The following is a 27,089-nucleotide window of genomic DNA, read 5'->3' as shown; positions in this document are numbered from 1 at the left end:
TTCATCGGAGGGATCGAGTGTAGGTTTTACACACACATGAAGGTACCCAGAAGCAATGATTTCAGATGAAATAACACAAATGTGAAAAATGTGTATATACGGCGTTTTGAAACAAAACTATTCATTTGCTGACTGTTCAGCACTTTGTGGTGTTGAGATATTGGGGCAACACTTTTGCCAGATAATTAATGGGGAACAAACACATCCACACAATGGCTATAGCATTATACTATCTGGGTAATTCATATTTTAGCCTAGCTGGCACCCCCATGGCAGAAAAACGCAGTCTCATATTCACAAAATATTTCCTCAGGGAATATGGGGTCCTCACTAGTTACCACAGCCACAAAATCATAATTATGTTTAAACGCCTCCTATTTCTACTATTTATTTTCTTAAAATCTGATTTTAGATCTAACCCTAACCACCCTGCTAACCTTATGTCTAACCATAACCTTAAATAAATAAATACATGTTTTTGTTTGAATTAATTCAGGACAGCAGTCAATCACCACCTTCCCGGGTGAAACCCCACCTCTTTAAGGAATACCTCAATATATCCATATTTTGACTTTGTTGTTGTCGTAACTAATGACAACCGAATTACGGCTGCGAACCCAGGTAATGCGTCAACTGCTCTGCTTCCCTTTGGGAGACGCATCCACAGTATACAAATGAGCCCTTATTTGGCAGGCGTGCGCTCCACAATGGCAGCTGCTGTCATCTGATAACACTAAGGTGACCGACCTGATATCATAACCAGTCATACAATGAGTCTACCAAACATTAGGAACACCTTTCTAATATAGAGTTGCATCCTCAATTCACTGGGGCATGGACAACACAAGGTGTCAAAAGCGTTCCACAGGGATTCTGGCCTATGTTGACTCCTATTGCCTCCCACAGTTGTGTCATGTTGGCTGGATGTTCTTTGGTTGGTGGACCATTCGTGGTACACACGGGAAACAGTTGGAGTGTGGAAAAACCCAGCAGCATTGCAGTTCTTGACACACTTAAACCAGTGCACCTGGCACCTACTACCGTAACCCGTTCAACAAAGGCACTTAAAAATATTTTGTCTTGCCACCCTCTGAATGGCACACATACACAATCCATGTCTCAAATGTCTAAAGGCTTAAACATACTTCTTTAACCTGTCTCCTCCCCTTCATCTACACTGATTGAAGTGGATTTAACAAGTGACATCATTAAGGGATCTTAGCTTTCACCTGGTCAGTCTATGTCATGGGAATAACATGTGTTCTTAATATTTTTATACTCAGTGTGTATGGGTGATTCTACAGAAGTGGTGGAATTTATTTGACATTTATATCCTATTTTTACCAAACTTTCAGCACCCATCTCTTACAACATACAGTATAGAAACACCTAGACTACGTCTCACACATATTTTAAATATTGCCCTGAATTGTAAAACTGACTAGGTCCCGGATTTGACCATATTAATGACCAAAGGCCCGTATTTCTGTGTGTTTATTATAATTAAGTACATGATTTGATATTTGATAGAGCAGTCTGACAGAGCGGTGTTAGGCAGCAGCAGGCTCGTAAGCATTCATTCAAACAGCACTTAACTGCGTTTGCGAGCAGCTCTTTGCAGTGCTTGAAGCACAGCGCTGTTTATGACTCCAAGCCTATCAACTCCCGAGATTAGGCTGGCAATACTAAAGTGCCTATAAGAACATCCAATAGTCAAAGGTGAATGAAATACAAATGGTATAGAGAGAAATAGTTGACGCGTCATAATTTCTACAATAACTACAACCTAAAACTTCTTAACTGGGAATATTTAACCACCATATGTTTTCATGTTCTGAGCAAGGACGGCAGCATTGCCTAGTGGTTAGAGCGTTGGACTAGTAACAGAAAGGTTGCGAGTTCAAACCCCCCGAGCTGACAAGGTACAAATCTGTCGTTCTGCCCCTGAACAGGCAGTTAACCCACTGTTCCCAGGCCATCATTGAAAATAAGAATGTGTTCTTAACTTAACTTGCCTGGTTAAATAAAGGTAAAAAAATTTTTTTTTTTTAAAGGACCTTAAACGTTAGTTTTTTTGCATGGCACATAATGCACTTTTACTTTCTTCTCCAACACTGTTATTCCATTATTTAAACCAAATTGAACATGTTTCATTATTTATTTGAGACTAAATAGATTTCATTTATGTATTATTTTAATTTAAAATAAAAAGGGTTCATTGTTCATTCAGTATTGGTGTAGTTGTCATTATTACAAATATATTAAAATTGGGCGATTAAATCGGTACCGGCTTTCTTTGGTCCTCCAATAATCGATATTGTTATCGGCGTTGAAGAATCATAATCGTTTGACCTCTAATAGACACAGGGTAAAACATGGGAATGCATGCATGTGGCCAGTCGGGTTGACCTGGGCCATCTGGACAGTACTGTTATACAACAGTGGCATGAGGTCGATCAAGCATCCAGACAGTCATCCGCCCTGAGGGGATTGTGACAACCAGCAGACAAGCAGTTCTGAGGTGTCAAAGTCCCCAGTGTGGACAAGCCAAAGATGATGCATACTGTAACTGAGCAGCCTGGCCGCTCCAACTAAAACTTACATTTGGGTCTGTCAAATTAGTATGACATTTGACGTTTGGTATAGTTACATAAGACACGTTACTCAAGGCAGAAGCAAAAAGGAGGAAAACTGGCAGAGTAGGTCGAGTGGGCATATAATGCAAGCGTCTAGCGACCCGAAAGGTTGAGTGTTCAAATCACATCACTGACAACTTTAGTATTTTAGCACGAGTATGCAACTACATAAGTTAGCTAATCCTTCCCCTAACCTCTCGTGGACAGAGTACGTAAACAGAAATGGTACCGTCATGATACAACGTGATGAGTGAGATCGAGCAGTATTAGGAGAGATGGTAGAGAAAGCAAGACATTCCAACATATTGTATGAAATGGAATTCGTAACATATCAGACAAATTGGACATACTATGCAAAATGGATGATAAACATCCACAAATTAACACATATCCTACAAAACGTCACATGTCTAAGCAGCGGGACACAAATGTACATTTACTTCATTACTTTGACCCCCAAGTTCAGGTTGAACTGAGAGGGTTTGGATCCATCAACGCCTAGTGTAACACATCACCCCCTCCTTTGAGACGATTGTTATATAGGCCGTGGGAAAGGTAAGGCTTTGGAGTATTGAAACAGACATCTATTGAACTAGAAGAAGAGTTCAACATTGAAGGAAAGACAGGCCATCAGGCCATCAGCTGAACAGTATTAAAACAGTTGAATGATCGTGGCATCCAGACCAGAACTAACACCATTTCCTCTCCTTGAAAATATGTGCTGTGAGTTAGTACAAGTAATCTAGTCCACAAATTAAACATCTGGTTTATGTGAACAAGGATAACATGAATGAACAGCCGTTCTGCTCTCTATACAGCTCGCCCTGTGTACAGCCCTGTGTACAGCTCTGTGTACAGCTCTGTGTACAGCTAGCCCTGTGTACAGCCCTGTGTACAGCTCTGTGTACAGCTAGCCCTGTGTACAGCTAGCCCTGTGTACAGCTAGCCCTGTGTACAGCTAGCCCTGTGTACAGCTCTGTGTACAGCTAGCCCTGTGTACAGCTCTGTGTACAGCTCTGTGTACAGCTAGCCCTGTGTTCAGCTCTGTGTACAGCTAGCCCTGTGTACAGCTAGCCTTGTGTACAGCTCTGTGTACAGTTAGCCCTGTGTACAGCCCTGTGTACAGCTCTGTGTACAGCTAGCCCTGTGTACAGCCCTGTGTACAGCTCTGTGTACAGCTAGCCCTGTGTACAGCTCTGTGTACAGCTAGCCCTGTGTACAGCAGCCCTGTGTACAGCTAGCCCTGTGTACAGCTCTGTGTACAGCTAGCCCTGTGTACAGCCCTGTGTGCAGCTCTGTGTACAGCTAGCCCTGTGTACAGCCCTGTGTACAGCTCTGTGTACAGCTAGCCCTGTGTACAGCTCTGTGTACAGCTCTGTGTACAGCTAGCCCTGTGTACAGCCCTGTGTACAGCTATGTGTACAGCTAGCCCTTTGTACAGCTCTGTGTACAGCTAGCCCTGTGTACAGCTCTGTGTACAGCTAGCCCTGTGTACAGCTCTGTGTACAGCTAGCCCTGTGTACAGCCCTGTGTACAGCTCTGTGTACAGCTCTGTGTACAGCTAGCCCTGTGTACAGCCCTGTGTACAGCTCTGTGTACAGCTAGCCCTGTGTACAGCTAGCCCTGTGTACAGCTCTGTGTACAGCTAGCCCTGTGTACAGCTCTGTGTACAGCTAGCCCTGTGTACAGCCCTGTGTACAGCTCTGTGTACAGCTAGCCCTGTGTACAGCTCTGTGTACAGCTAGCCCTGTGTACAGCCCTGTGTACAGCTCTGTGTACAGCTAGCCCTGTGTACAGCTCTGTGTACAGCTAGCCCTGTGTACAGCTAGCCCTGTGTACAGCTCTGTGTACAGCTAGCCCTGTGTACAGCTCTGTGTACAGCTAGCCCTGTGTACAGCTCTGTGTACAGCTCTGTGTACAGCTAGGCCTGTGTACAGCCCTGTGTACAGCTCTGTGTACAGCTAGCCCTGTGCTGGGATCTTGCACTGCAGCCAAAGGCTTGAGGCACCACAAGGTTTTACACACTATACTGTGAAGTGAGAGCAGTGCTGTGGGCTCTGATAAATATCCAACTTGTAAAGTTTCTTCCAGAGCAGGGCAAGGAAAGAAAATGTGTAGCTGCATCTTCCATGCATGCAGACATACATGTTTGCATGGACCGAGACACACAGACAAATGCACAGCTAATGCCCAAAACCCCACCTCCACACAAACATAAACACAACGAGTATGCAGATTCTGTTGCAAAACGGCTCTTAAACAGAGGCAAACAGAAGAGGGAGGGACCTACCTAAATGTGGACTACTGATTACACCCCAGGTTTCCAAATCCCAGGCCACCGCACAGACAAGGCTTTAGGAAGTTAACTGTTTTTAATTAAAGAAACGTATCAGGGGATTTCAGACAAAGTCCCGTCTATGACACCCGAACATGCACAAGAGAGCCATTCTGAACAGAAGGATTCAATCGCGCGTTTAAGCGGTCGACTATCCCATATCTGCATTGTCGACACTGGTCCCCATTTGGCTCCAGGTATCAATGGTGACTGGCAGTGATAGCACACATTAGTGGTGATGGTATTATCCCTCTAGCAGCAGGCCCTGAACTGGAGCTGCAGGCTCCCTCTTCAGTAATGCGGCAGCTCGTTATGTCAATCAGGCACAGGTGTGGCAGACTCGGGGCCCACTCAGTCTCCGAGGAGACCAGCCAAAGTAGAGGAATCTACAATAAATCAACTAAGAGTGAAGAGAAACATCGCAAACCAAGGTAAATCATGTAACATTTGAATAGGGCACGTAAAATAGGTTAAATAGAAGACGTCTGCAAACTCAATATAAGTAATAAATACACGCAAATTGGACTGGTCTCCATTTTGGGGGAAACAAGTGATGGCAACACGAGAAATACACAGACACGAGCTTGTATTTCTCCAACTTTTACTCACCGTGATGAGATAGCTCTGGGTAACATCTTGGGTATTACATAATTAAAACTGTTGAAACTAATTAAACAAATGACATCTGCCAGACTTGATCGTTCTTGAGTAGAGCATCGCTCCTAGGAGTTTGCTGTTAAATGTGAAATTCAGGTCAAATCCTATCTTGCTTCCGGCTGACATAAGATGGAGAAGATCAATTAACGCAACTCCTCCATCTGTATATTCATCATATCAGAACGTAGTAGTAACTGTTACTACTGTAATAGCACTCTAAAAAAGGACAAGAGACTTCGTCTCCAAGGGCATCCTCCTGACAGTCTGCCACACCCTGATAACAACTCACCTGGCCTACCGTGCCACGGTATGGCTTCCCACCATGCATCAGTACAATAAGACAGGCCTTAACCAGCTTCAGCATATCGTCAACAGTGCTGCGTGTGATGACCGGGCATTCACGGAGGGAACACCTGCAAAAAGCTGGAATCTAACCGCCACTGGTGGTCAGGATCCGTTACGACACTCGACTGAGTCGAGTGGCGACACGGCACAACCTGCCTGAATAGGTCAGACCTGTTCAGGTGGGAGTCTCCACCCATCCTCTGGGGGGGAGCACTTGAGCAGCAGCCAAAGCCTGTGAACAATAGGACCCACACCTACTGGCACAACAATCAGTGGAGAAACATGGCTTTCCAAGACAGTCTGCAGTACTTTGGACCATTGCTCTGGAACAAGCTGGATTTATCCACACGACAACGAGCTAGCATGTCCACCTTCAAAAGAGCTGTATTTTTTTGTATTTTTTTGCATTTTCCTCTAGAGAGTTCTTACGTCTTTCATGTCATGCAAATTGAGCATGCAGGTAGAAAAGCGAGAGAACACGGGTACATCAGGCCTTCCAGACAAGTCCCAGCCAAAACAATGTACAGCAATGAGACGCAACAACCAACAACATACTGCCTCAGACTGGGGTTGAATTACTGGCGGACAAACATGTTGTTTTGTGGAATGCCCAAGACTGCCCCTTGGAGACGGAGGAGAGGGGTTAGAGGGAGGGAAGAGGAGTTCGCAGCGGCCCCTGGAGTTTGCTCCTGTTTCCAATTTTTTCCACTTTCATCTGAACACTTAATTACTTCAGCTGGCTAATCTTTCACTTAATAAAATCAATTGAATTAAGCTGTCAGGGTCGTAAGTGGGCAATGATTTAGAGAGCTGGAGCACTGCCCTGGTGTTTCTGCCACGCTTGGCCAAGTCATATTTGCGTTCTAGTAGCTGCTGCATTAGCCACTGTGTATTATGACCAGTTGTGTACAAATAATACGTCTTTTTTAAAATTCATTAACAGTGCAAAATGTCAATAGAAATTGTTCTATTTCTATTGCATAAAGTTATGTAAAAAGCAAAAAAAACAAACGTGATTTTGTTTATAGCTTTGGCTGGTCATATATACTATAGTATGCTGTTCTCCCGAGTCCCACCGCAAGTTATACCCAACCCTACTCTGGTGTCCAGCCTGTTAACCTTAAGTCAAACCTACTGCTGCTGATGAATTGGATAAGCGACCACAGATTCTGTAAAACATCAAAAGTGACCACAGACGCAGTATCCAATGACATCCTCCTCGAGAGCAGCCTCAGTACTGTACTTTACACGTGTGTTATTGTGCATCTTAACCAGCAGAGAGCAGCACTTCACAGTGTTCACGCTAACTGATGCTTTACCCAATAGGCAGGATTTATCTGCAATGTGTTTGACTTTGGAACCATTCAACACCTATCTTTGCTTAGTTACATCACGTTGAATCATCATTGTCTGTGATTTCATCACGTTTGTACTGACAATATGAGTCAGAGTATGTGTTTGTACTATGGTTGTTATGAAGGAACAGACCAAAAGGATATTAGTTTCTTCGCCCATCCCCGTCTCAATCTCCGTAAATGTACTTAATGAAATAGTAAAATAGTACTTCTGTATGAAACTCAATGAGACTGACTCTCACTCAACAGTGTTAACATGACCTACAGTATGTACAACCTTTATAACCAGTGAGAGTGAAAGGAAGAGAGAGAGAGAGAGAGAGAGAGGATGGACACCTGTCCATGGCAATGCTGCCAGATTTTCTCAGCACTGCTAAAACACTAGAGTAGTAATCATGCCGCCCCCCCCCCCCCACCACACGGTCACCAGCTCCCCAGCTGTCCCCTCAGTGAGGTGGCCCTGGCTGGTCCTGCTGTTACAGACAGCAGCCTCTTAGGCTCTATAATCCACTTGATATTAGTATTGTGTATTAAAACCCACCGCATGATTCCTTTCTCCATTCCAGTTGTACCATGTGTTGCATCACCACACGGCTATAAATAACATGGGTAGGGATGAGGGGTGGGGGGGGGCTGAGGCTCAGACAGTGCAGCAGAGACTGAGACTGGCAGACGATTGGCTCAGCGGTAACTCTGCTCACATGAATACAGGCTTTGGGTTAGAGTATTGTGCATGCATTTGCATAGGGTTACATAGCAGTATTTTCATGTGCATATAAGCTTTGGCTTACATAACATTTATATATCAGGATTCACAGAGGATTTGATATACTAACTGTCTGTCTAAGGCAACACAACAGCACAGTAGGAGGCACCAAGTGCTCTGTCAGGACTACAACGATGAGAGAACGTTTGAACTTGTTACTTATTGAGACACCAAACTCCGCTTCAACAAAAGGCACATTGTTATGCCACAGAATAACACAGACACAGTAACGAAGTCAAATCTGGCACAACAGCGAAGGGTTAGCCCGCAATGTAAAATAGGTTGGGTAGAATTCCCGAATTTGGTTCGTTCCTTGTGTTCACTGAGGGAGCATCTCTCTCTACTAAGGTCTTCTCAGGGGAAGCAGGGAGAGAGACTAGCTGGGAGGCGACAGCTGCGAAAGAAGAAATACTGGGGGTGAATGTAGAACAATGACAAGAAAATAAACCAATACATTCCTCCTTTGTTTTCATGGTCTGTGTGTTGCATTAACACACAACACAGTCTCCAATCCTCCAACCTCCCGCAGGCAGAGAGCTACTGTACTGTACAGCTCAGTGGAGAAAATAAACAACCCATTCCTCTCAAATCTGTAGGAAGCACGAAAGCATGAAATAGCATGACACAGAAATGTGCCTGCTGCTTATTACTATTATCATCATCATTAGCAGAGCAGCAAGAGCAGTACAAACACAGTCAGACCCCAGCATTAATGATCATGCATATGCACACACATGCAGATACTGTGAGAGATGCTACACACACAAAGGCAGCAGTCACACATGCTGGGCTTTTCCCCAAGCTTCACTGTTACTCCGTCGAGCTGACGTGAGCAAAGTCATTCTCTCTCTCTCTCTCTCTCTCGTCAACAGAATGAAGTCTTTCCATCACTATTCTCTCTCATCCTACTTCAAAATACTTCGACATTTCCCACCTCTCTCAACATATTGCCTGCCTCCCTCCCTTTGAGGTCTGTGTATGTTATTTGAGTCAAGGATGACATAAGCATGGTGATCACAGTGTACTGTCAAGGGTCTTTCAGAAACATGTCTGTAGTATCATGACATATACCTACAAAGAGACTCAAAAATGATGCTTTGAGTGTACGTGATGGCAAATCACTGTGGATGGATATCTGAGAAGTAATGCAGCAGTTACTGGTTTGGGTAGGTTACTTTCTAAATGTAATCCGTTACAGTTACCTGTCCAAAATGTTTATCCGTAATGCAATTTCTGGATGACTTCCCCCTTAAGAGGCATTTGAAGAAGACAAAAAGGATCCATCCAACGCATTTGGTGTCTCATTATAGTGGTCTCTGACTTGTGGTCAGACTCTCTCAGATGGAACAAACACAATGAATGCCTTTCATCAATGCTGAATTGAATGTCATTGAGAAAACAGAAAGGTGTCGAGAGTATTTTTTTTCCCGCAAACGTAATCCAAAAATAAAGAAAGAAAAAGTAATCCAAAAAAATGAATGATCTAGTTTTTCTAATTAATCTGTAATCTGATTACAATGTTTTTGCTGGTAACGTAACCGATCAGTGTTTTTGTTGTAATCAGATGACATGTAACTGATGACATGTAATCCGTTACTCCCCAACCCTGGCAGTTACAGTGAGATATGAAGATACCGTACATAAAGCTGGCTATTGTCGGTGAGCACTTGTCAGCATTCATCGGGAGCCAATGCCAAACCAGGAAAATACAACATGCCTAAATTGTATCATAAACATTACATTTTGTCTTGATTAATACAGATTTTTTAAATTCATTAAACAGAAGGAAATGTCTCGGAGTGGAAGGGCACCACTGCTCCTGACCTCCAGGTTTTCCTGTGGGTGGAAATGCATCCTCTATCCTCTCTGCCTGTTGTTCTCCATCTTAGACTGAGGGAATAGGGTACTGCAATCTGAGGTTCCACCAAAAGAACATCCAGGATTCAATTCATTGGCTCAGAAACACCACATCTAATGAATCCCTCCCCCTCGTGCCCTGCATTCTTTATCACCATAGTCATCAACACTTGGACTCATCTGTCAGTGAACCGCTTACCACCCTGTCATCAACACACACACACACACACACACACACACACACACACACACACACACACACACACACACACACACACACACACACACACACACACACACACACACACACACACACACACACACACACACACACACACACACACACACACACACACACACACGAGCCAACGCACCACCGTCACCAACATCGCACAACAAATATTTACAGTACTGTATGTCCTCCCTTGGGTAAATCAGATCACCTCTCTAGATAAGACACCATATACACCAGTGACTGACCTCAAAAGCATTCCACAAGGTCAAACAGAGATCTCTGACAAAGTCTGTCTCCAGGGCTCAATTTAAAGGCAGGGCCTGGGTTTTTATTTGCTCAAAGTTAAAGGAATAATCTGATGGCTGGGAGGCCAGCTGCATATTAAATGTGCTCGTTTCATGGCCTGTCAGCCCTGGCCTGATTTGTGATGCACAAAAGACACGGTCTCATTTACTCACACTCCCTCACATACTGTACACATACACTCATGCTAACACACTAACGCACACACTCAGTCACGAACAGGCACGCAATGCTCACACAAACGCACACCCACGCTGGCATGCATGTGAGCACACATGCACGCGCGCACAACACACACACACTGCCAGTCAAGCCTGCTTTCCTTTTGAATTCCTCCCCTGTGGTGAGTCCTTAAGACATCTCCATCTCCACCACTGCTGTCAGGAGATATGAATACTGCAAAGTTAACTAAGAGGAACAAAACATGCGCACGCACGCACGCACACACAAGACTACATGTATTGGTATCTGTGTTGTGGATTGTAGAGAAACGTGAAGACTGGCTTTGGGTTTTGTTACAATACCACAAGTGTATACTGGCAGAGATCTGACACACTATCCCAGCTGGCTGTATTGGCACTACTACTGCTGAATGATGAGACAGGTGGCAGATAGAGAGGCCTATGGTAACAAACACTGAAGTTCACACACTTGAAAAGCTCTTTTTGCTTTTAAGACATGTCGATGTCCAAGAGGTATAGGAATTAGACCAAAGCAATGTAGTCTCTCATAGACATGTTTAATGCAGGGATGATTTAAGAATACCAAGGATGTTAGGTTTATTTAGTGAAACTGTTACACAGCATCGGTATTCGTCTGACATAGTCTTGAAGTCTCGTGGCGGCTCATTTTGCTACTGGTCAGTGTTTGTCTTCCAAAATCAGGAATATTCCTTTTACGTATGTACATCTAAAAATGCTCTCTTTTCAGAAATTCTAACATTTCTTTCTAAAATCAAGTCCCTTGTTGAATTCAGATCACAATTGAATCACAGTTGACGTGTGTGACATGAAGTCCCGGTATCCCATAGCGGTTAGTGCATCTATGTGTCAAATATAACAAAATATATGGCCAGTCCGCATACCCTTTATGAAAGATCAGAACAAAAATACAAGCAAACGGAAAAATGCACCAAGAACAAATTACATTTCTAAACTCAGATACTGAGCATTAACATTAAGAGGTCTTTCCCATACATTTTCATTACATATATATTTATTTACTCTTTTTCACATTTTAAATCTTGTATCAAAAAAGAACTCATCAGAACCAATTCTATGGACATAGACAAGAGTGCACAAGATGGATGGACGGTGTGGCGCGCCAAGGTGGTTTTGGCCAGGCAGGAGTTGCTGTATTCTTGTAGGTAGGGAATTGTTTCTCTATTAACCTTGTCAGTTCTCTCTCACTCGGGAATGACTGGTTTCCATACCGAACATAATCTCATTTGGCCCCCTTAGGGCCACCGTAGTTTTCTTAAATTACTTTGCCACTTAAAAGGCGCTGCGTGGTCACTCTGACGGCTGCATTGGCCGCGCAGCATTTACGGTGATATGGCCCTCTGCGGAAGTCAGGGGCATTCGTGCTTCTTGCTCTTCGCAAAGCAGAGCTGTTGTGAAGGAAGTTGGTTTGTGTTTAGACAGGGCCTTAAGTCCTCGCCTACCGTCAACCAATCATGTCAATGCGGAGCTATACGGAGCACACGGCGACGTGGTACGGAGCTCAATTTGGCCTCGGCGTGCCTCCAGAGGCTCCGTAATTGCGTCACACCATCCATACAGCGCCTCCCACCACATTTTTTGAATCGAGCATAAATTGGCTCTTAGGGCCGCCATACATAATACCACCTGTATAAGGTTAAATGTTCAACACTGAATCTCTGCCCTGTCCTCTGTCCCTTAACAGAACATGGTTTCAGGAGCATCCATAATAATGGCATAATGATACTAAAAATCGTGTAAAAATATAATTGTTTGTTTCACGGCATGTTATAAGCGAACACAGCCTGATCTGCTCCATAGACAAAAGTGATGGCGTTTTTCAAGAAATGTGCATTGATATACAAAGCAAAAACACAGCAGAAAGCTACATACAAGGTTCACATGCTCTGTTTCCTATAAAGAAATGAAATATTGTGTTTAAGCATTGATTTCGGACATGACCCATTGAATGAACCTCCAACCATTTTGTGATGCCTTGCCAGAGATGGAAAATGTTGGCTTGGTTTTACCGTATATCAAATGGGGCAAGGGGAAAGGGTTGAGCCTGGAACGGCTGCTGCTTGGTCATGACATGTGATGTCACTATCGCACCAACACCGCAAATATACACAATGACAATGTGACTGTTGTTGTACACTTTGCTCTAAAAAAAAAACACAACAGTAAGACATCATACAGACAAGAACATTCAATATCAACCTGTAACAGAATACTCAATGTGGTTTCGGTTTTTCCAATGTGTATTTTTTTTTTTTTTTTACATTTTCACAACTTCTCGGCATCCACGGAACTCAGACGAGAGTAGACATCTTTGTATATTACTAAGATAATCTCTAACTGATATTCACAGTATATTATAGTAAGTATGCTTTTTGTTCAAAATGGCACAAATACCAATGACTCTAAATTGCTGGTGTGTTTGCCTAAAACACGGATACTGAGCTTCTTGAAGTACTGCAGGTACACAAGTCAGAGAGTAGTCGGAGGATTTTAGGGACTCACAAAATAGAACGCAATCTCATTTGCTTTGAGCAAGAATAAACACTGGTGTTCTGTTCACACACACACATCCACACACACATCCATAATCTCCATCCTCGATAGATCTGTAATAATAATAATAATAACATACTATAGTGGTAAAAATACCTTTGACAACTGTAACTTGCACATGGAACTCACATTCCTCTATGAAGGAGAAAAATCAGTTCTGTATGGCTGGTCATTGGGATCTTTATATGACAATGTCAGATAATCTGTCAAGTGAATTTTGTATTTTTTACCTTTATTTAACTAGGCAAGTCAGTTAAGAACAAATTCTTATTTTCAACGACGGCCTAGGAACAGTGGGTTAACGACAGATTTGTACCTTGTCAGCTCGGGGGTTTGAACTTGCAACGCTCCGGTTACTAGTCCAACGCTCTAACCACTAGGCTACCCTGCCGCCCCAAATGGGACAAGGAACACGTGAAAACAAACAAAGAATAGAAAGTAAAAGTCGTGATGTTAAGAGTTGTGAAATCATTTTTGTAGTTCCTAGAAAGGAAAGGAGGGGTGAGTTGAGGATTGGAGGGACGGAGGCTGGGGCGGGAATGGATGCCTATATCCCCCCCATCTTTAGACTACACAGTAGTTTCATTTTTCCAGGGTCCAGTGCGTATATTCCCTGTGCTGTCTGATGCGTACAGGAAACCCTCGTGCAGGCCACCTTTAAGGATGCCATTCTGATTGGGCGGCGGGTTCTGGGGGTAGGATTGTCTGCGCGGGTGCATCTCCAGGTGGTGATGAGGCATGATCACGTCCTCCTCATTGGCTATTTTGCCACAGCCGCACAGAAAGGTGCCCGTGTCGCCTGCCTCCACCTGGCACAGAGTGGGGAACAGGTCCGCCTTGGCACAGCAAGGCACGTGCCGGTGGCAGGGGGCGTGGCATGCCAGCGCCGCCTCGTGAGCCGTTGCCGCTTGGCAAGTGTGGTGGCCCACTTCGTTGGGGGCAGCAGCCAGATGGCAGATGTGTCCGTGACGCTCGTGCGTACTGTGAGGGCTGTCTGTGTGGGAGCTGTGGATAGAGCCTCCGTCTACACTAGTAGGGATGTGATAGGCGTACTCCCTCTCTCCCACCCCTCCTCCCCCTCCTGTGCCAGCCTGCCGGTGACGGCTGAAGTTGCGAGGCTTAGTCCTAGTGCTGCCCTTCAGGCATCGATGCAGATGGATGTCTGGCCGGTAGCCCTCAGGGTCAGCGTGTAGCAGCACGTGTGCGGGAGGCTCCTCCTCCATCAGCTGCTGGCTGTGCAGGGCGGCGCAGCACGGCACCACGGTGGGCAGGCACGTCACATGGTTCTGCGATGACGCCAGGCTGCCATGCTTACAGTGACCCAAGGTGCCACTGTGGGTGTGTCCTCCTAACAGGGCCTTACCTGGGCATGGCGAATCCAGGTGGCAGTGCCCATGCCCGTGCCCATGCCCTAAGGCATCCCCATTGACATTAACCTTTGGACGTGTGTGGCTGTGACCATGGCCGTGGCAACCGTGGTTGGCGCGTCTTCCGGGGCAACAGGCGCACCAGCAGTGCCACACATCGTCCCGCTTGGCACAGTGGTGGATGAGCACGAAGAGGCCCAGCGTGACGGAGAAGGCACCATACAGGCAGCTGAAGATCATGTCCAGGAAGTGGCCCTGTGAAACAGCCAGCGCCCCGAAGGCCCACGTGGCCACGAACAAGAAGAGGGTGAAGGCCGCCGTCCTCAGCTGGGCCTTGAACGAATGCTCGTTGGCCAGCATAGAGGGGTTGATGGCAGTGGACGAGTGGCAGCCCGCATGGCAGTGCCCTCCATTGGGAGGTGGTGGCAGGGCTCCGGGCTCCCCTTCCCCTTGATGACAATGCCTACCCACGTCGGTGATGGATGCCAGCCTCTGCTGCTCCTCAGTCAGGGCTTTCAGCTCGTACTTTCTCTCGGGGTGGCGCCTCAGTTGAATGAAGGTACACAGGAAGTAGACGCAGGTGACCAGAACGATGAACGCCACGGGGCCGTAAAAGGCTCCAAGGCTGGGCTCCCACGCCATCCAGCAGCTGCAACACACACACACACACACACACACACACACACACACACACACACACACACACACACACACACACACACACACACACACACACACACACACACACACACACACACACACACACACACACACACACACACAGTAGGCTACATTAGTATTACAGTATGAGTGTGTTTCCTTAATAAACACTGAAAAACACACACAGAGAAGAGACATAGGTCTCTTGAAGTGATACATTACCTTGGGTGTTAAGAACATTAAGGGGGGTAGGGGGTGAGCAACATACACTGAAGTGTGACTCATATCATCAGATCTATCAGTATCTCATCTATTTTGGAGTGTCAATGAGGTAAATGGTTGTTGCAGGTTATCAGTGCATAGGAGTCTAGACACTGAGCCGTTGAGAAGTTGTGTACAGTGGCTTGCAAAAGTATTTTTCCTATTTTGTTGCCTTACAACCTGGAAATAAAATAGATTTTTTGGGGGTTGTATAATTTGATTTACACAATATGCCTACCATTATGCAGATGCAATTTTTCTTTCTTTCTGTGAAACAAACAAGAAATAAGACAAAAAAACAGAAAACTTGAGCGTGCATAACTATTCACCCCCGCAGCAAACTCATTACGTTGTAGAGCCACCTTTTGCAGCAATTACAGCTGCAAGTCTCTTAGGGTATGTAAGCTTAGCACATCTAGCCACTGGGAGTTTTGCCCATTCTTCAAGGCAAAACTGCTCCAGCTCCTTCAAGTCGGATGGGTTCCGCTGGTGTACAGCAATCTTTAAGTCATACCACAGATTCTCAATTGGATTGAGGTCTGGGCTTTGACTAGGCCATTGCAAGACATTTAAATGTTTCCTCTTAAACCACTCGAGTGTTGCTTTAGCAGTATGCTTAGGGTCATAGTCCTGCTGGAAGGTGAACCTCCGTCCCAGTCTCAAATCTCTGGAAGACTGAAACAGGTTTCCCTCAAGATTTACCCTGTATTTAACGCCATCCATTATTTCTTCAATTCTGACCAGTTTCCCAGTCCCTGCAGATGAAAAACATACGCACAGCATGATGCTGCCACCATCATGCTTCACTGTGATGGTGTTGGTGTTCTCGGGGTAATGAGAGGTGTTGGGTTTGCGCCAGACAGCGTTTTCCTTGAAGGCCAAAAAGCAACATTTTAGTGTCATCTGACCAGAGTACCTTCTTCCATATGTTTGGGGAGTCTCCCACATGCCTTTTGGCGAACACCAAATGTGTTTGCTTATTTTTTTCTTTAAGCAATGGCTTTTTTCTGGCCACTCTTCCATAAAGCCCAGCTCTGTGGAGTGTACGGCTTAAAGTGGTCCTATGGACAGATATTCCAATCTCTGCTGTGGAGCTTTGCAGCTCCTTCAGGGTTATCTTTGGTCTCTTTGTTGCCTCTCTGATTAATGTCCTCCTTGTCTGGTCCGGGAGTTTTGCTGGGCGGCCCTCTCTTGGCAGGTTTATTGTGGTGCCATATTCTTTCCATTTTTTAATAATGGATTTAATGGTGCTCTGTGGGATGTTCAAAGTTTCAGATATATTTTTTTATAACCCAAAACTGATCTGTACTTCTACACAACTTTGTCCCTGAACTTTTTGGAGAGTTCCTTGGTCTTCATGGTGCCACTTGCTTGGTGGTCCCCCTTGCTTTGTGGTGTTGCAGGGCCTTTCAGAACAGGTGTCTATATACTGAGATCATGTGACAGATCATTCGACACTTAGATTGCACACAGGTGGACTTTTTTTAAATATACTTTTGCAAGGCACTGTGTGTGTGTGTGTGTGTGTGTGTGTGTGTGTGTGTGTGTGTGTGTGTGTGTGTGTGTGTGTGTGTGTGTGTGTGTGTGTGTGTGTGTGTGTGTGTGTGTGTGTGTGTGTGTGTGTGTGTGTGTGTGTGTGTGTGTGTAAAACAGTTTCAAACTGTGACCTTGAGAATAGGAGACTGCTGGGTGACTTACTAGGGTGCCGTCTCCCCACTGCCATAGTTCTCAGTATTGATGGCTACTGTGATTCCACAGATGATGAAGGGCACTCCGCCACTGACTAAATAAAACCTGAGGGGAGAAAGAAAGAGAGTGACATAAAAATAAACTTTGTAACACCAATATCCTTTATTTTCTGGGTTGTAATTTTAGTAATCAATAGTATTAGTGAGAGGGAGATAGGAGAGGGAGATAGGAGAGAGAGAAATGAAGAAAGAGTGAGACCTGAGGATGTGCTTCTCTCTCTGTGCCGGCCTGGGTTGTAGACTGGAGATGGAGAGAAAGAGAAAAGGAGAGGGAGAGAAAATGAGAGCTTTTTAAGAGAAAGGTAAAATTGACTTCCTCCACTCCTCTTTTCTCTTCTGAGCAGCATAAAAAAGTCTTCAACACGAAAACAGTTCTGAGGCACAGTATACCCCATGACCAGTAGGCATACAGGCGTATTTGTGCTGGAGCATGTTCACACAGATTGGTACATCCACTTCTTCTCAAATAGGAGATGTCTCTATTATAGAGTTCTCATTCTTAGCCCGAACCCGACAGGGCCCGGTCTTATACCGGGCCGGGCCTCAAATTCAGTGAATTGACTCTGGCCAGGCGGGTTTTGGGCATGCCATGCCGCGCTAAGAAAGTAAAAACTATGCGTGTCCGAGTACCTTTTAGCCTACTACATCTATCTCTCAGCCGCAGCAGCTGCAGACACCAGCCAGCGCCGCCAGCATTCCAATATCGGCCGGGCCAGAGACATTTATGTCCGTGATTCAACCTATTTTTCCTGATGATTGAAACGTTTCAAATTACGATACAAGTAGGCTTGAGTGCCCTCGGGAGAATGACGATCCACAAGACCACGACAGGCAGTGCATCTCAGTATCAGGAGAAGCCCATGTTCCATTATGGCATCTTAACGCAGATACATCCTAAACAACACACACCCTATGACTGCCCGGCTAATGTGCCTTTCTGGACCTGGTAACTATCAAAGTGAAGTGAAATGTTTCCCTAATTAAACATGCATTCAAAAACACAGGGCTTTTAAGCGATTATTCAAATGTACGTTTGGCAGAAAATTTATTCATTTATTGTTTAATTATTCAAGGCTCCTTTGTTATTTCATTATTATTATTATTTTTAAAAGCTTGATTGTATTTAAAGGCATGAATGACTCGTATGCTTTGTAATGACATGAATGAATGATTTATTGGTTATGCTGAAGTGGGTTACATTAAGACATAAAACAGGATGCGCTCTCACAGCTCGATGATGGATAGATTATATTAGGATTAGATTATATTATAAGAGGCAAAATAATACACTTGATTTAGGCTACATTATTGCAGGCTAAATGTTTGTGATCAGTGATAGATGAGCAAACGAATAAAGGAGCTACCACTTCCACTTGCCCAGCCAGATTATTCAATTAACAAAATATACAGAGACAGAGACTCAGTGAAACAAAATCGGATTGATTGATTGTCAGCCAAGTCACAGGCTTTTGGTCAGGAGTAGGACAGGCTACTATGCGAGTGAAGTTAATTTACATTACATGCTAGCAACATGTTCTGATCAGCTAATACAGTGCCTTCGGAAAGTATTCAGACCGCTTGAATTTTTCCACATTTTCTTAGGTTACTGCCTTATTCTAAAATATAAAAAAATATATTCCTCAATCTACTGTACACAAAATACCCCATACTGAGAAAGCATTTTTTTAAATATATTTTTTAAATGTTTGTTAATTTATTTAATAAAAATCTAAACTGAAGTATCACATTAACATGTATTCAGACCCTTTACTCAGTACTTTGTTGAAGAACCTTTGGCAGCGATTAAAGCCTTGAGTCTTCTTGGGTATGACACTACAAGCTCGGCACACAAGCTGGGCATTTCTCCCATTCTTCCCTGCAGATGCTCTTAAGCTTTGTCAGGTTGGATGGGGAGCATTGCTGCACAACTATAGTCTCTCCAGAGATGTTAGATTGGGTTCAAGTCTGGGCTCTGGCTTGGCTCTGGCTTGGACACTCAAGGACATTCAGAGACTTGTCCCGAAGCCACTCCTGCATTTATTTTTTATTTATTTTTTATTTCACCTTTATTTAACCAGGTAGGCAAGTTGAGAACAAGTTCTCATTTACAATTGTGACCTGGCCAAGATAAAGCAAAGCAGTTCGACAGATACAACGACAGAGAGTTACACATGGAGTAAAACAAACATACAGTCAATAATACAGTATAAACAAGTCTATATACAATGTGAGCAAATGAGGTGAGAAGGGAGGTAAAGGCAAAAAAGGCCATGGTGGCAAAGTAAATACAATATAGCAAGTAAAACACTGGAATGGTAGTTTTGCAATGGAAGAATGTGCAAAGTAGCCGTAAAAATAATGGGGTGCAAAGGAGCAAAATAAATAAATAAATTAAATGCAGTTGGGAAAGAGGTAGTTGTTTGGGCTAAATTATAGGTGGGCTATGTACAGGTGCAGTAATCTGTAAGATGCTCTGACAGTTGGTGCTTAAAGCTAGTGAGGGAGATAAGTGTTTCCAGTTTCAGAGATTTTTGCAGTTCGTTCCAGTCACTGGCAGCAGAGAACTGGAAGGAGAGGCGGCCAAAGAAAGAATTGGTTTTGGGGGTGACCAGAGAGATATACCTGCTGGAGCGTGTGCTACAGGTGGGAGATGCTATGGTGACCAGCGAGTTGAGATAAGGGGGGACTTTACCTAGCAGGGTCTTGTAGATGACATGGAGCCAGTGGGTTTGGCGACGAGTATGAAGCGAGGGCCAGCCAACGAGAGCGTACAGGTCGCAATGGTGGGTAGTATATGGGGCTTTGGTGACAAAACGGATTGCACTGTGATAGACTGCATCCAATTTGTTGAGTAGGGTATTGGAGGCTATTTTGTAAATGACATCGCCAAAGTCGAGGATTGGTAGGATGGTCAGTTTTACAAGGGTATGTTTGGCAGCATGAGTGAAGGATGCTTTGTTACAAAATAGGAAGCCAATTCTAGATTTAACTTTGGATTGGAGATGTTTGATATGGGTCTGGAAGGAGAGTTTACAGTCTAACCAGACACCTAAGTATTTGTAGTTGTCCACGTATTCTAAGTCAGAGCCGTCCAGAGTAGTGATGTTGGACAGGCGGGTAGGTGCAGGTAGCGATCGGTTGAAGAGCATGGATTTAGTTTTACTTGTATTTAAGAGCAATTGGAGGCCACGGAAGGAGAGTTGTATGGCATTGAAGCTTGCCTGGAGGGTTGTTAACACAGTGTCCAAAGAAGGGCCGGAAGTATACAGAATGGTGTCGTCTGCGTAGAGGTGGATCAGGGACTCACCAGCAGCAAGAGCGACCTCATTGATGTATACAGAGAAGAGAGTCGGTCCAAGAATTGAACCCTGTGGCACCCCCATAGAGACTGCCAGAGGTCCGGACAGCAGACCCTCCGATTTGACACACTGAACTCTATCAGAGAAGTAGTTGGTGAACCAGGCGAGGCAATCATTTGAGAAACCAAGGCTGTCGAGTCTGCCGATGAGGATGTGGTGGTTGACAGAATCGAAAGCCTTGGCCAGATCAATGAATACGGCTGCACAATAATGTTTCTTATCGATGGCGGTTAAGATATCGTTTAGGACCTTGAGCGTGGCTGAGGTGCACCCATGACCAGCTCTGAAACCAGATTGATTCGAAATGGTCGGTAATCTGTTTGTTGACTTGGCTTTCGAAGACCTTAGAAAGGCATGGTAGGATAGATATAGGTCTGTAGCAGTTTGGGTCAAGAGTGTCCCCCCCTTTGAAGAGGGGGATGACCGCAGCTGCTTTCCAATCTTTGGGAATCTCAGACGACACGAAAGAGAGGTTGAACAGGCTAGTAATAGGGGTGGCAACAATTTCGGCAGATAATTTTAGAAAGAAAGGGTCCAGATTGTCTAGCCCGGCTGATTTGTAGGGGTCCAGATTTTTCAGCTCTTTCAGAACATCAGCAGAATGGATTTGGGAGAAGGAGAAATGGGGAAGGCTTGGGCGAGTTGCTGTTGGGGGTGCAGTGCTGTTGACCGGGGTAGGAGTAGCCAGGTGGAAGGCATGGCCAGCCGTAGAAAAATGCTTATTGAAATTCTCAATTATGGTGGATTTATCAGTGGTGACAGTGTTTCCTATCTTCAGTGCAGTGGGCAGCTGGGAGGAGGTGTTCTTATTCTCCATGGACTTTACAGTGTCCTGGAACTTTTTTGAGTTAGTGTTGCAGGAAGCAAATTTCTGCTTGAAAAAGCTAGCCTTGGCTTTTCTAACTGCCTATGTATAACGGTTTCTAGCTTCCCTGAACAGCTGCATATCACGGGGGCTGTTCGATGCTAATGCAGAACGCCATAGGATGTTTTTGTGTTGGTTAAGGGCAGTCAGGTCTGGGGAGAACCAAGGGCTATATCTGTTCCTGGTTCTAAATTTCTTGAATGGGGCATGTTTATTTAAGATGGTTAGGAAGGCATTAAAAAAAATATCCAGGCATCCTCTACTGACGGGATGAGATCAATATCCTTCCAGGATACCCCGGCCAGGTCGATTAGAAAGGCCTGCTCGCTGAAGTGTTTCAGGGAGCGTTTTACAGTGATGAGTGGAGGTCGTTTGACCGCTGACCCATTACGGATGCAGGCAATGAGGCAGTGATCGCTGAGATCTTGGTTGAAGACAGCAGAGGTGTATTTAGAGGGGAAGTTGGTTAGGATGATATCTATGAGGGTGCCCGTGTTTAAGGCTTTGGGGGGGTACCTGGTAGGTTCATTGATAATTTGAGTGAGATTGAGGGCATCAAGTTTAGATTGTAGGATGGCTGGGGTGTTAAGCATGTTCCAGTTTAGGTCGCCTAGCAGCACGAGCTCTGAAGATAGATGGCGGGCAATCAGTTCACATATGGTGTCCAGAGCACAGCTGGGGGCGGAAATAAATATTTCCGCCATAATTTGCAAATAAATTCATTAAAAATCCTACAATGTGATTTTCTGTATTTTTTTCCTTCTCATTTTGTCTGTCATAGTTGAAGTGTACCTATGATGAAAATTACAGGCCTCTCTCATATTTTTAAGTGGGAGAACTTGCACAATTGGTGGCTGACTAAATACTTATTTGCCCCACTGTAGATAGCTGTGTGCTTTTTCAAATCATGTCCAATCAATTGAATTTACCACAGGTGGACTTCAATCGAGTTGTAGAAACATCTCAAGGATGCTCAATGGAAACAGGATGCACATGAGCTCAATTTCGAGTCTCATAGCAAAGGGTCTGAATTTTTTTTTATACACTTGCAAATATTTCTAAAAACCTGTTTTTCGCTTTATCATTACTGGGTATGTTGTGTAGATTGCTGAAGATTTTTTAAAATTTAACGCATTTTAGAATAAGGCTATAACGTAACAAAATGTGGAAAAAGTCAAGGTGTGTGAATACTTTGAGTGCACTGTATATGAGCAAACTATACTGAACAAAAATGTAAACGCAACATGAAACAACTGAAAAGATTTTACTGAGTCGCAGTTCATATTAAGGAATCTGTCAATTGAAATACATTCATTAGGCCCTAATCTATGGAATTCACATGACTGGGTATACAGATATGCATCTGTTGGTTACAGATACCTTAAAAAAAGGTTGGGGTGTGGATCAGAAAACCAGTCAGTATCTGGCGTGGCCACCATTTGCCTCATGCAGCGTGACACATCTGCTTCGTGTTATAGTGTATCAGGCTGTTGATTGTGGCCTGTAGAATGTTGCTCCACTCCTCTTCAATGGCTGTGCGAAGTTGCTGGATATTGGCAGGAACTTTAACACGCTGTCGTATACGTCGATCCAGAGCATCCCAAACATGTTCAATGGGTGACATGTCTGGTGAGTATGCAGGCCATAGAAGAACTGGGACATTTTCAGCTTCCAGGAATTGTGTAGATCCGTGCGACATGGGGACGTGCATTATCATGCTGATACGTGATGTAACCACACACGACTATTGCTTTCAATTAGTATAATAAGACATTGGGAGTTTCATTATAAGCAAGAATTTCATACATGCCTTCAATTGCATTAGCTTCAGCTCACCATGCTTGGGTCGGACCAGACTCTGATTTTCAGGCCCGATGAGAACTGTACTGCTTGAGATATTTTCCTTTCACTGCTTCAGCTCGGGATAAAACACAATAGCAAGAACATGCAGTCCCCGTCCTCTTCCCCTCTGTCTGTCTTGCTCTCTCTCTCCATCTCTACCCTTTACCCCACCCCTTCTCTCCCCACCTCCCTCCCTCTCCCCTTATACTGCACCCATCCCAAAATTAAATTACAATCAATGTGTGTGTGTGTGGGCAGGTGGAAGCGGGAGCATTACCAGGGCTGTCAGTGTCTGGGTGGAGTGATTCCCTCAGGACACTCTTCCAACAGAAAGTCATTTACACACATGTCAAGGAGATAAGCATAAAGACGAGAGGACTAGTGGATGTTAAAGCCTAGTGCTTTATGACCCCTATTCCCCCTCTCTATCTACAACCCAGCCAGGCTAACCATGGCGGTACACAAGAGGAAGATATTCCCAGGTAGGTCTCTCTCAAGCGAATGCTCTCACTCACTCTGTCCTTCTTACGCTCTCTCTCTCTCTCTCTCTCTCTCTCTCTCTCTCTCTCTCTCTCTCTCACTCCTCTCTCTCTCTCACTCCTCTCTCTCTCGCTCGCTCTCATTTTGCAGTGCTCTCCTTTAATGTCAGAATCCTTAATTGGTAAAACTGCCACGTCCATTTGCGATATTAAAACAACAAAGAAGTTACTATAAACAACAACCCCCCCCCTCTAATTTTACCACGTTGGGCATTGCTCCTCACCTCCGCCTTCTCAACAAAACAAAAACAATAATGGCCGTGTGGGCAGACAGTGGCGCTGTTTTCTCTACTGCAGACTCCATCTTTAAAACAAAATGGTGCAGAGGGCGGGCACTTTTGAGTTAAGTTTTGGGAAGCAGCAGCAATCATCAACTGATATAAATAGACAGCCAAAGCCCCTGGAGCGAGAAGTGCCTCCTCCCTCTCTCCTCTGACTACGTGCTGTCCTCTCTCTCTCTCTTCGTCTAGCCCTGGATATACTATGGGGAGTGGAGTACTCAGGCCTGTCCACATGTTGTGACCTTTACTGCTGATGGAGTAAACTGTTGGAAAAACAGCTGCATTGTGTGGTTGTTGTGCTGCTTACGGTAACTCACTATTTTTGGAGACATAATATTGATGCACGCACTGTATACATATTTTGACAAATTGGTAAAATATTGTTAATTGTGTAGACAATCCTCCAAGAAAACCAGTTGTCCAAACCTCATGTCTCTATCATAATCCGTTCAAAAGATTTTGGAAGTTTTACCCTTGTAGGACGGCTGGAATTAGAGTGGCTAAGTCAATGGAGACCAGATCCAAAAAGTGGTCAAAACTGAGGAAAATCGCGTCAGCTAGGCTGGATGCTGTGCAAGAATGAATGCAACTGGCTACCTGACAGACTCACTTTCCCATTGAACTCATGATCCTTCTTCTCCAATCCGCAGGGCATAAAACAATACAGAGGTAAGATGGACGGCAATTTTGAATTTCAACCATAATATTTTCATATTTTAATGTACGCTTTTCATATTCATTCAAAATTCCCGCTCTTTTTCGAAGCTGTCAATGGCATACTGAGCCTGTACCAAGCTTTTCATTTTGAAATCTTTTTACATTTAATTCAGTTCATGTCATGCTAATTTTACTTTTAGAGACCCGCGAAAAAACTTTGAAGACTACGACCACAAAATGTTAAATCCTCAAAAGTTGTTACGAGAAACCTGCCCCGCTATGTCAACTGAGCTCGGTGCTTATTATCGGATGTATTAGGTTACAAAATCATACCTTTTGGATGTAATCTTACTGATACAATATGTTCGAGAAAGACCCCACTGAACGTTTCAGAAAATGAATAATCATATTTGTCTTGGTAAAATGTATTTAATAACGTAAGGAAGGGAAATTTCATTGCCAAAGTGCATTTTCACCCACTCTGATGAAAGCGCACATCACTAAAAGTTGACTATATATACAAAAGTATGTGGGGAAAAAAGTACCCCTTAGTGGATTCGGCTATTTGAGCCACACCCGTTGCTGACAGGTGCATAAAATCGAGCACACAGCCATGCAATCTCCATAGACAAACATTGACAGTAGAATGGCCTTACTGAAGAACTCAGTGACCTTCAACGTGACGCCGTCATAGAAAGCCACCTTTTCAACAAGTCAGTTCGTCAAAAATGTCTGCCCTGCTAGAGCTGCCCGGTCAAATGTAAGTGCTGTTATTGTGAAGTGGAAACGTCTAGGAGCCACAACAGCTCAGCCGCGAAGTGATGGGCCACAAAAGCTCACAGAACAGGACCACCGAGTGCTGAAACGCGTCCCGCGTCCTTGGTTGCAACACTCACTAGCGAATTCCAAACTGCCTCTGGAGGCAACGTCCACATTCTTTGGGTAATGTAGTATATTATAGATGTGGCACTCCTGAAAGTATTACTGTATTGCAAAAATATATATATTAGCCAGTTCCATGGTTATTTTTAATAAAGTAAAGTCAGGTTTCAGTGAGTACCCTTTCTTCTCTATAGTGTGTGGCAATTAGACTTGGGCGGTATAGTGTATATACCGCATACCGGGGTATTTGGAAAAAAGACACTGGATGGGTTTTCAAAATAATTCTTTGAAGTTTTTCAATAAATTTCAATATTTGTAGCTACTTTTTAAGTTAATACCTGCAGTCAACGTGTACAATAGGTTAAGAGATGAAGTCGATTGCGTTCTTCATTTCCCCTGTCGTATTATTTTACATTATGAAGCTTACCATAATTCCCCACAACAGTTGAACCATCACTTGTCTGTTTGTAAATAGCACAAAGGGAGACAGCAGGAGTCCATAGCATTGTATATCTATCGGCGAGTCTCTGTGATGAAGTTGCACTTGGATACAATTCACTACTAAATGTTTGCCATCAGATATCTTATAATGGCTTTCTGCCAGAAGCCAAAGAGCTCTGGATGAGTTATCTGTACAGATGCCAGAAAAGCATGGATCACAACTTTGTTCATTTGTACAATTTCTCTTGTTCACCTTCGCTCTAAAAATTGTCCACACTCACCGAAAATGACATTCGGTAGGTACTAGCTATGCTTTTATAACTTTATGAGCTGGATTTGCCTGTCTTTGCAATTAGTTTACATTTGTTTTCGCTCATTAGCATTTAGCTAACAGTGTCTACGTGTCTATGTTAATTTTGTTAGCATTATGGGAATAGAGGCCCAATCTGCTCCGCCACATTATCTCATTCTCTAATAGCACTAGGGTGACAGACAGCAGCCTCCAGAATATTCCATAAAGCCCCCTCCTTGTGCAGTGCAGGTAGTTGAGGATCTGCCTGTGTGGAGAGTGGAAAGAGAGGCTGAGGGTCCTTATCCAGCTAGGGCTTTGTCCTCAATGACTTTCACTGGCATCCAGCTGCTATGGTTCATGGACGAACGTTCACTGAATAATGTTTATATTACAGGCTACCTGTAATTACTATACTGCACTATACAATACCTTACAGGAGGGTGTATTCCCAACACCAAACTAATACCATAAACAGACGTCCCAAGAACACCCAGGGAACTCAATGTGCTAGCTGGGAAGTTACTTCAGCCCTTGCCATTTATTACTTTTCAATGTCTATGAATTATTTTGTGACTTTGAATATTTAAAAGTGCTCTTGAGCAAAGTGTCTCGAGTAAAGTGTCAGAGCCTGA

The 27,089-nt window shown here is 44.2% G+C and overlaps 1 protein-coding gene across 1 annotated transcript in view; it reads right to left on the bottom strand.

The window, feature by feature from the left end:
* Nucleotides 1–11,204: 11,204 nt before the first annotated feature.
* LOC124041401 (adhesion G protein-coupled receptor A3-like) overlaps nt 11,205–27,089 on the bottom strand; it is a 209,797-nt gene continuing 193,912 nt past the window's right edge. Inside the window, exons 16-18 of the mRNA XM_046358926.1 lie at nt 17,499–17,540; nt 17,250–17,345; nt 11,205–15,279 (exon numbers count right to left, since the gene is read on the bottom strand). Of these exons, the coding sequence (XP_046214882.1) occupies nt 13,833–15,279; nt 17,250–17,345; nt 17,499–17,540 (1,585 nt within the window). The 3' untranslated portion in view covers nt 11,205–13,832. The remainder of the gene's footprint in view (nt 15,280–17,249; nt 17,346–17,498; nt 17,541–27,089) is intronic.

The sequence above is a fragment of the Oncorhynchus gorbuscha genome, linkage group LG08 (assembly GCF_021184085.1).
Source record: "Oncorhynchus gorbuscha isolate QuinsamMale2020 ecotype Even-year linkage group LG08, OgorEven_v1.0, whole genome shotgun sequence".
Lineage (NCBI taxonomy): Eukaryota > Metazoa > Chordata > Actinopteri > Salmoniformes > Salmonidae > Oncorhynchus > Oncorhynchus gorbuscha.
Note: the sequence above shows the minus strand (reverse complement) of the source record. Positions and strands in the feature narration are given on the sequence as shown.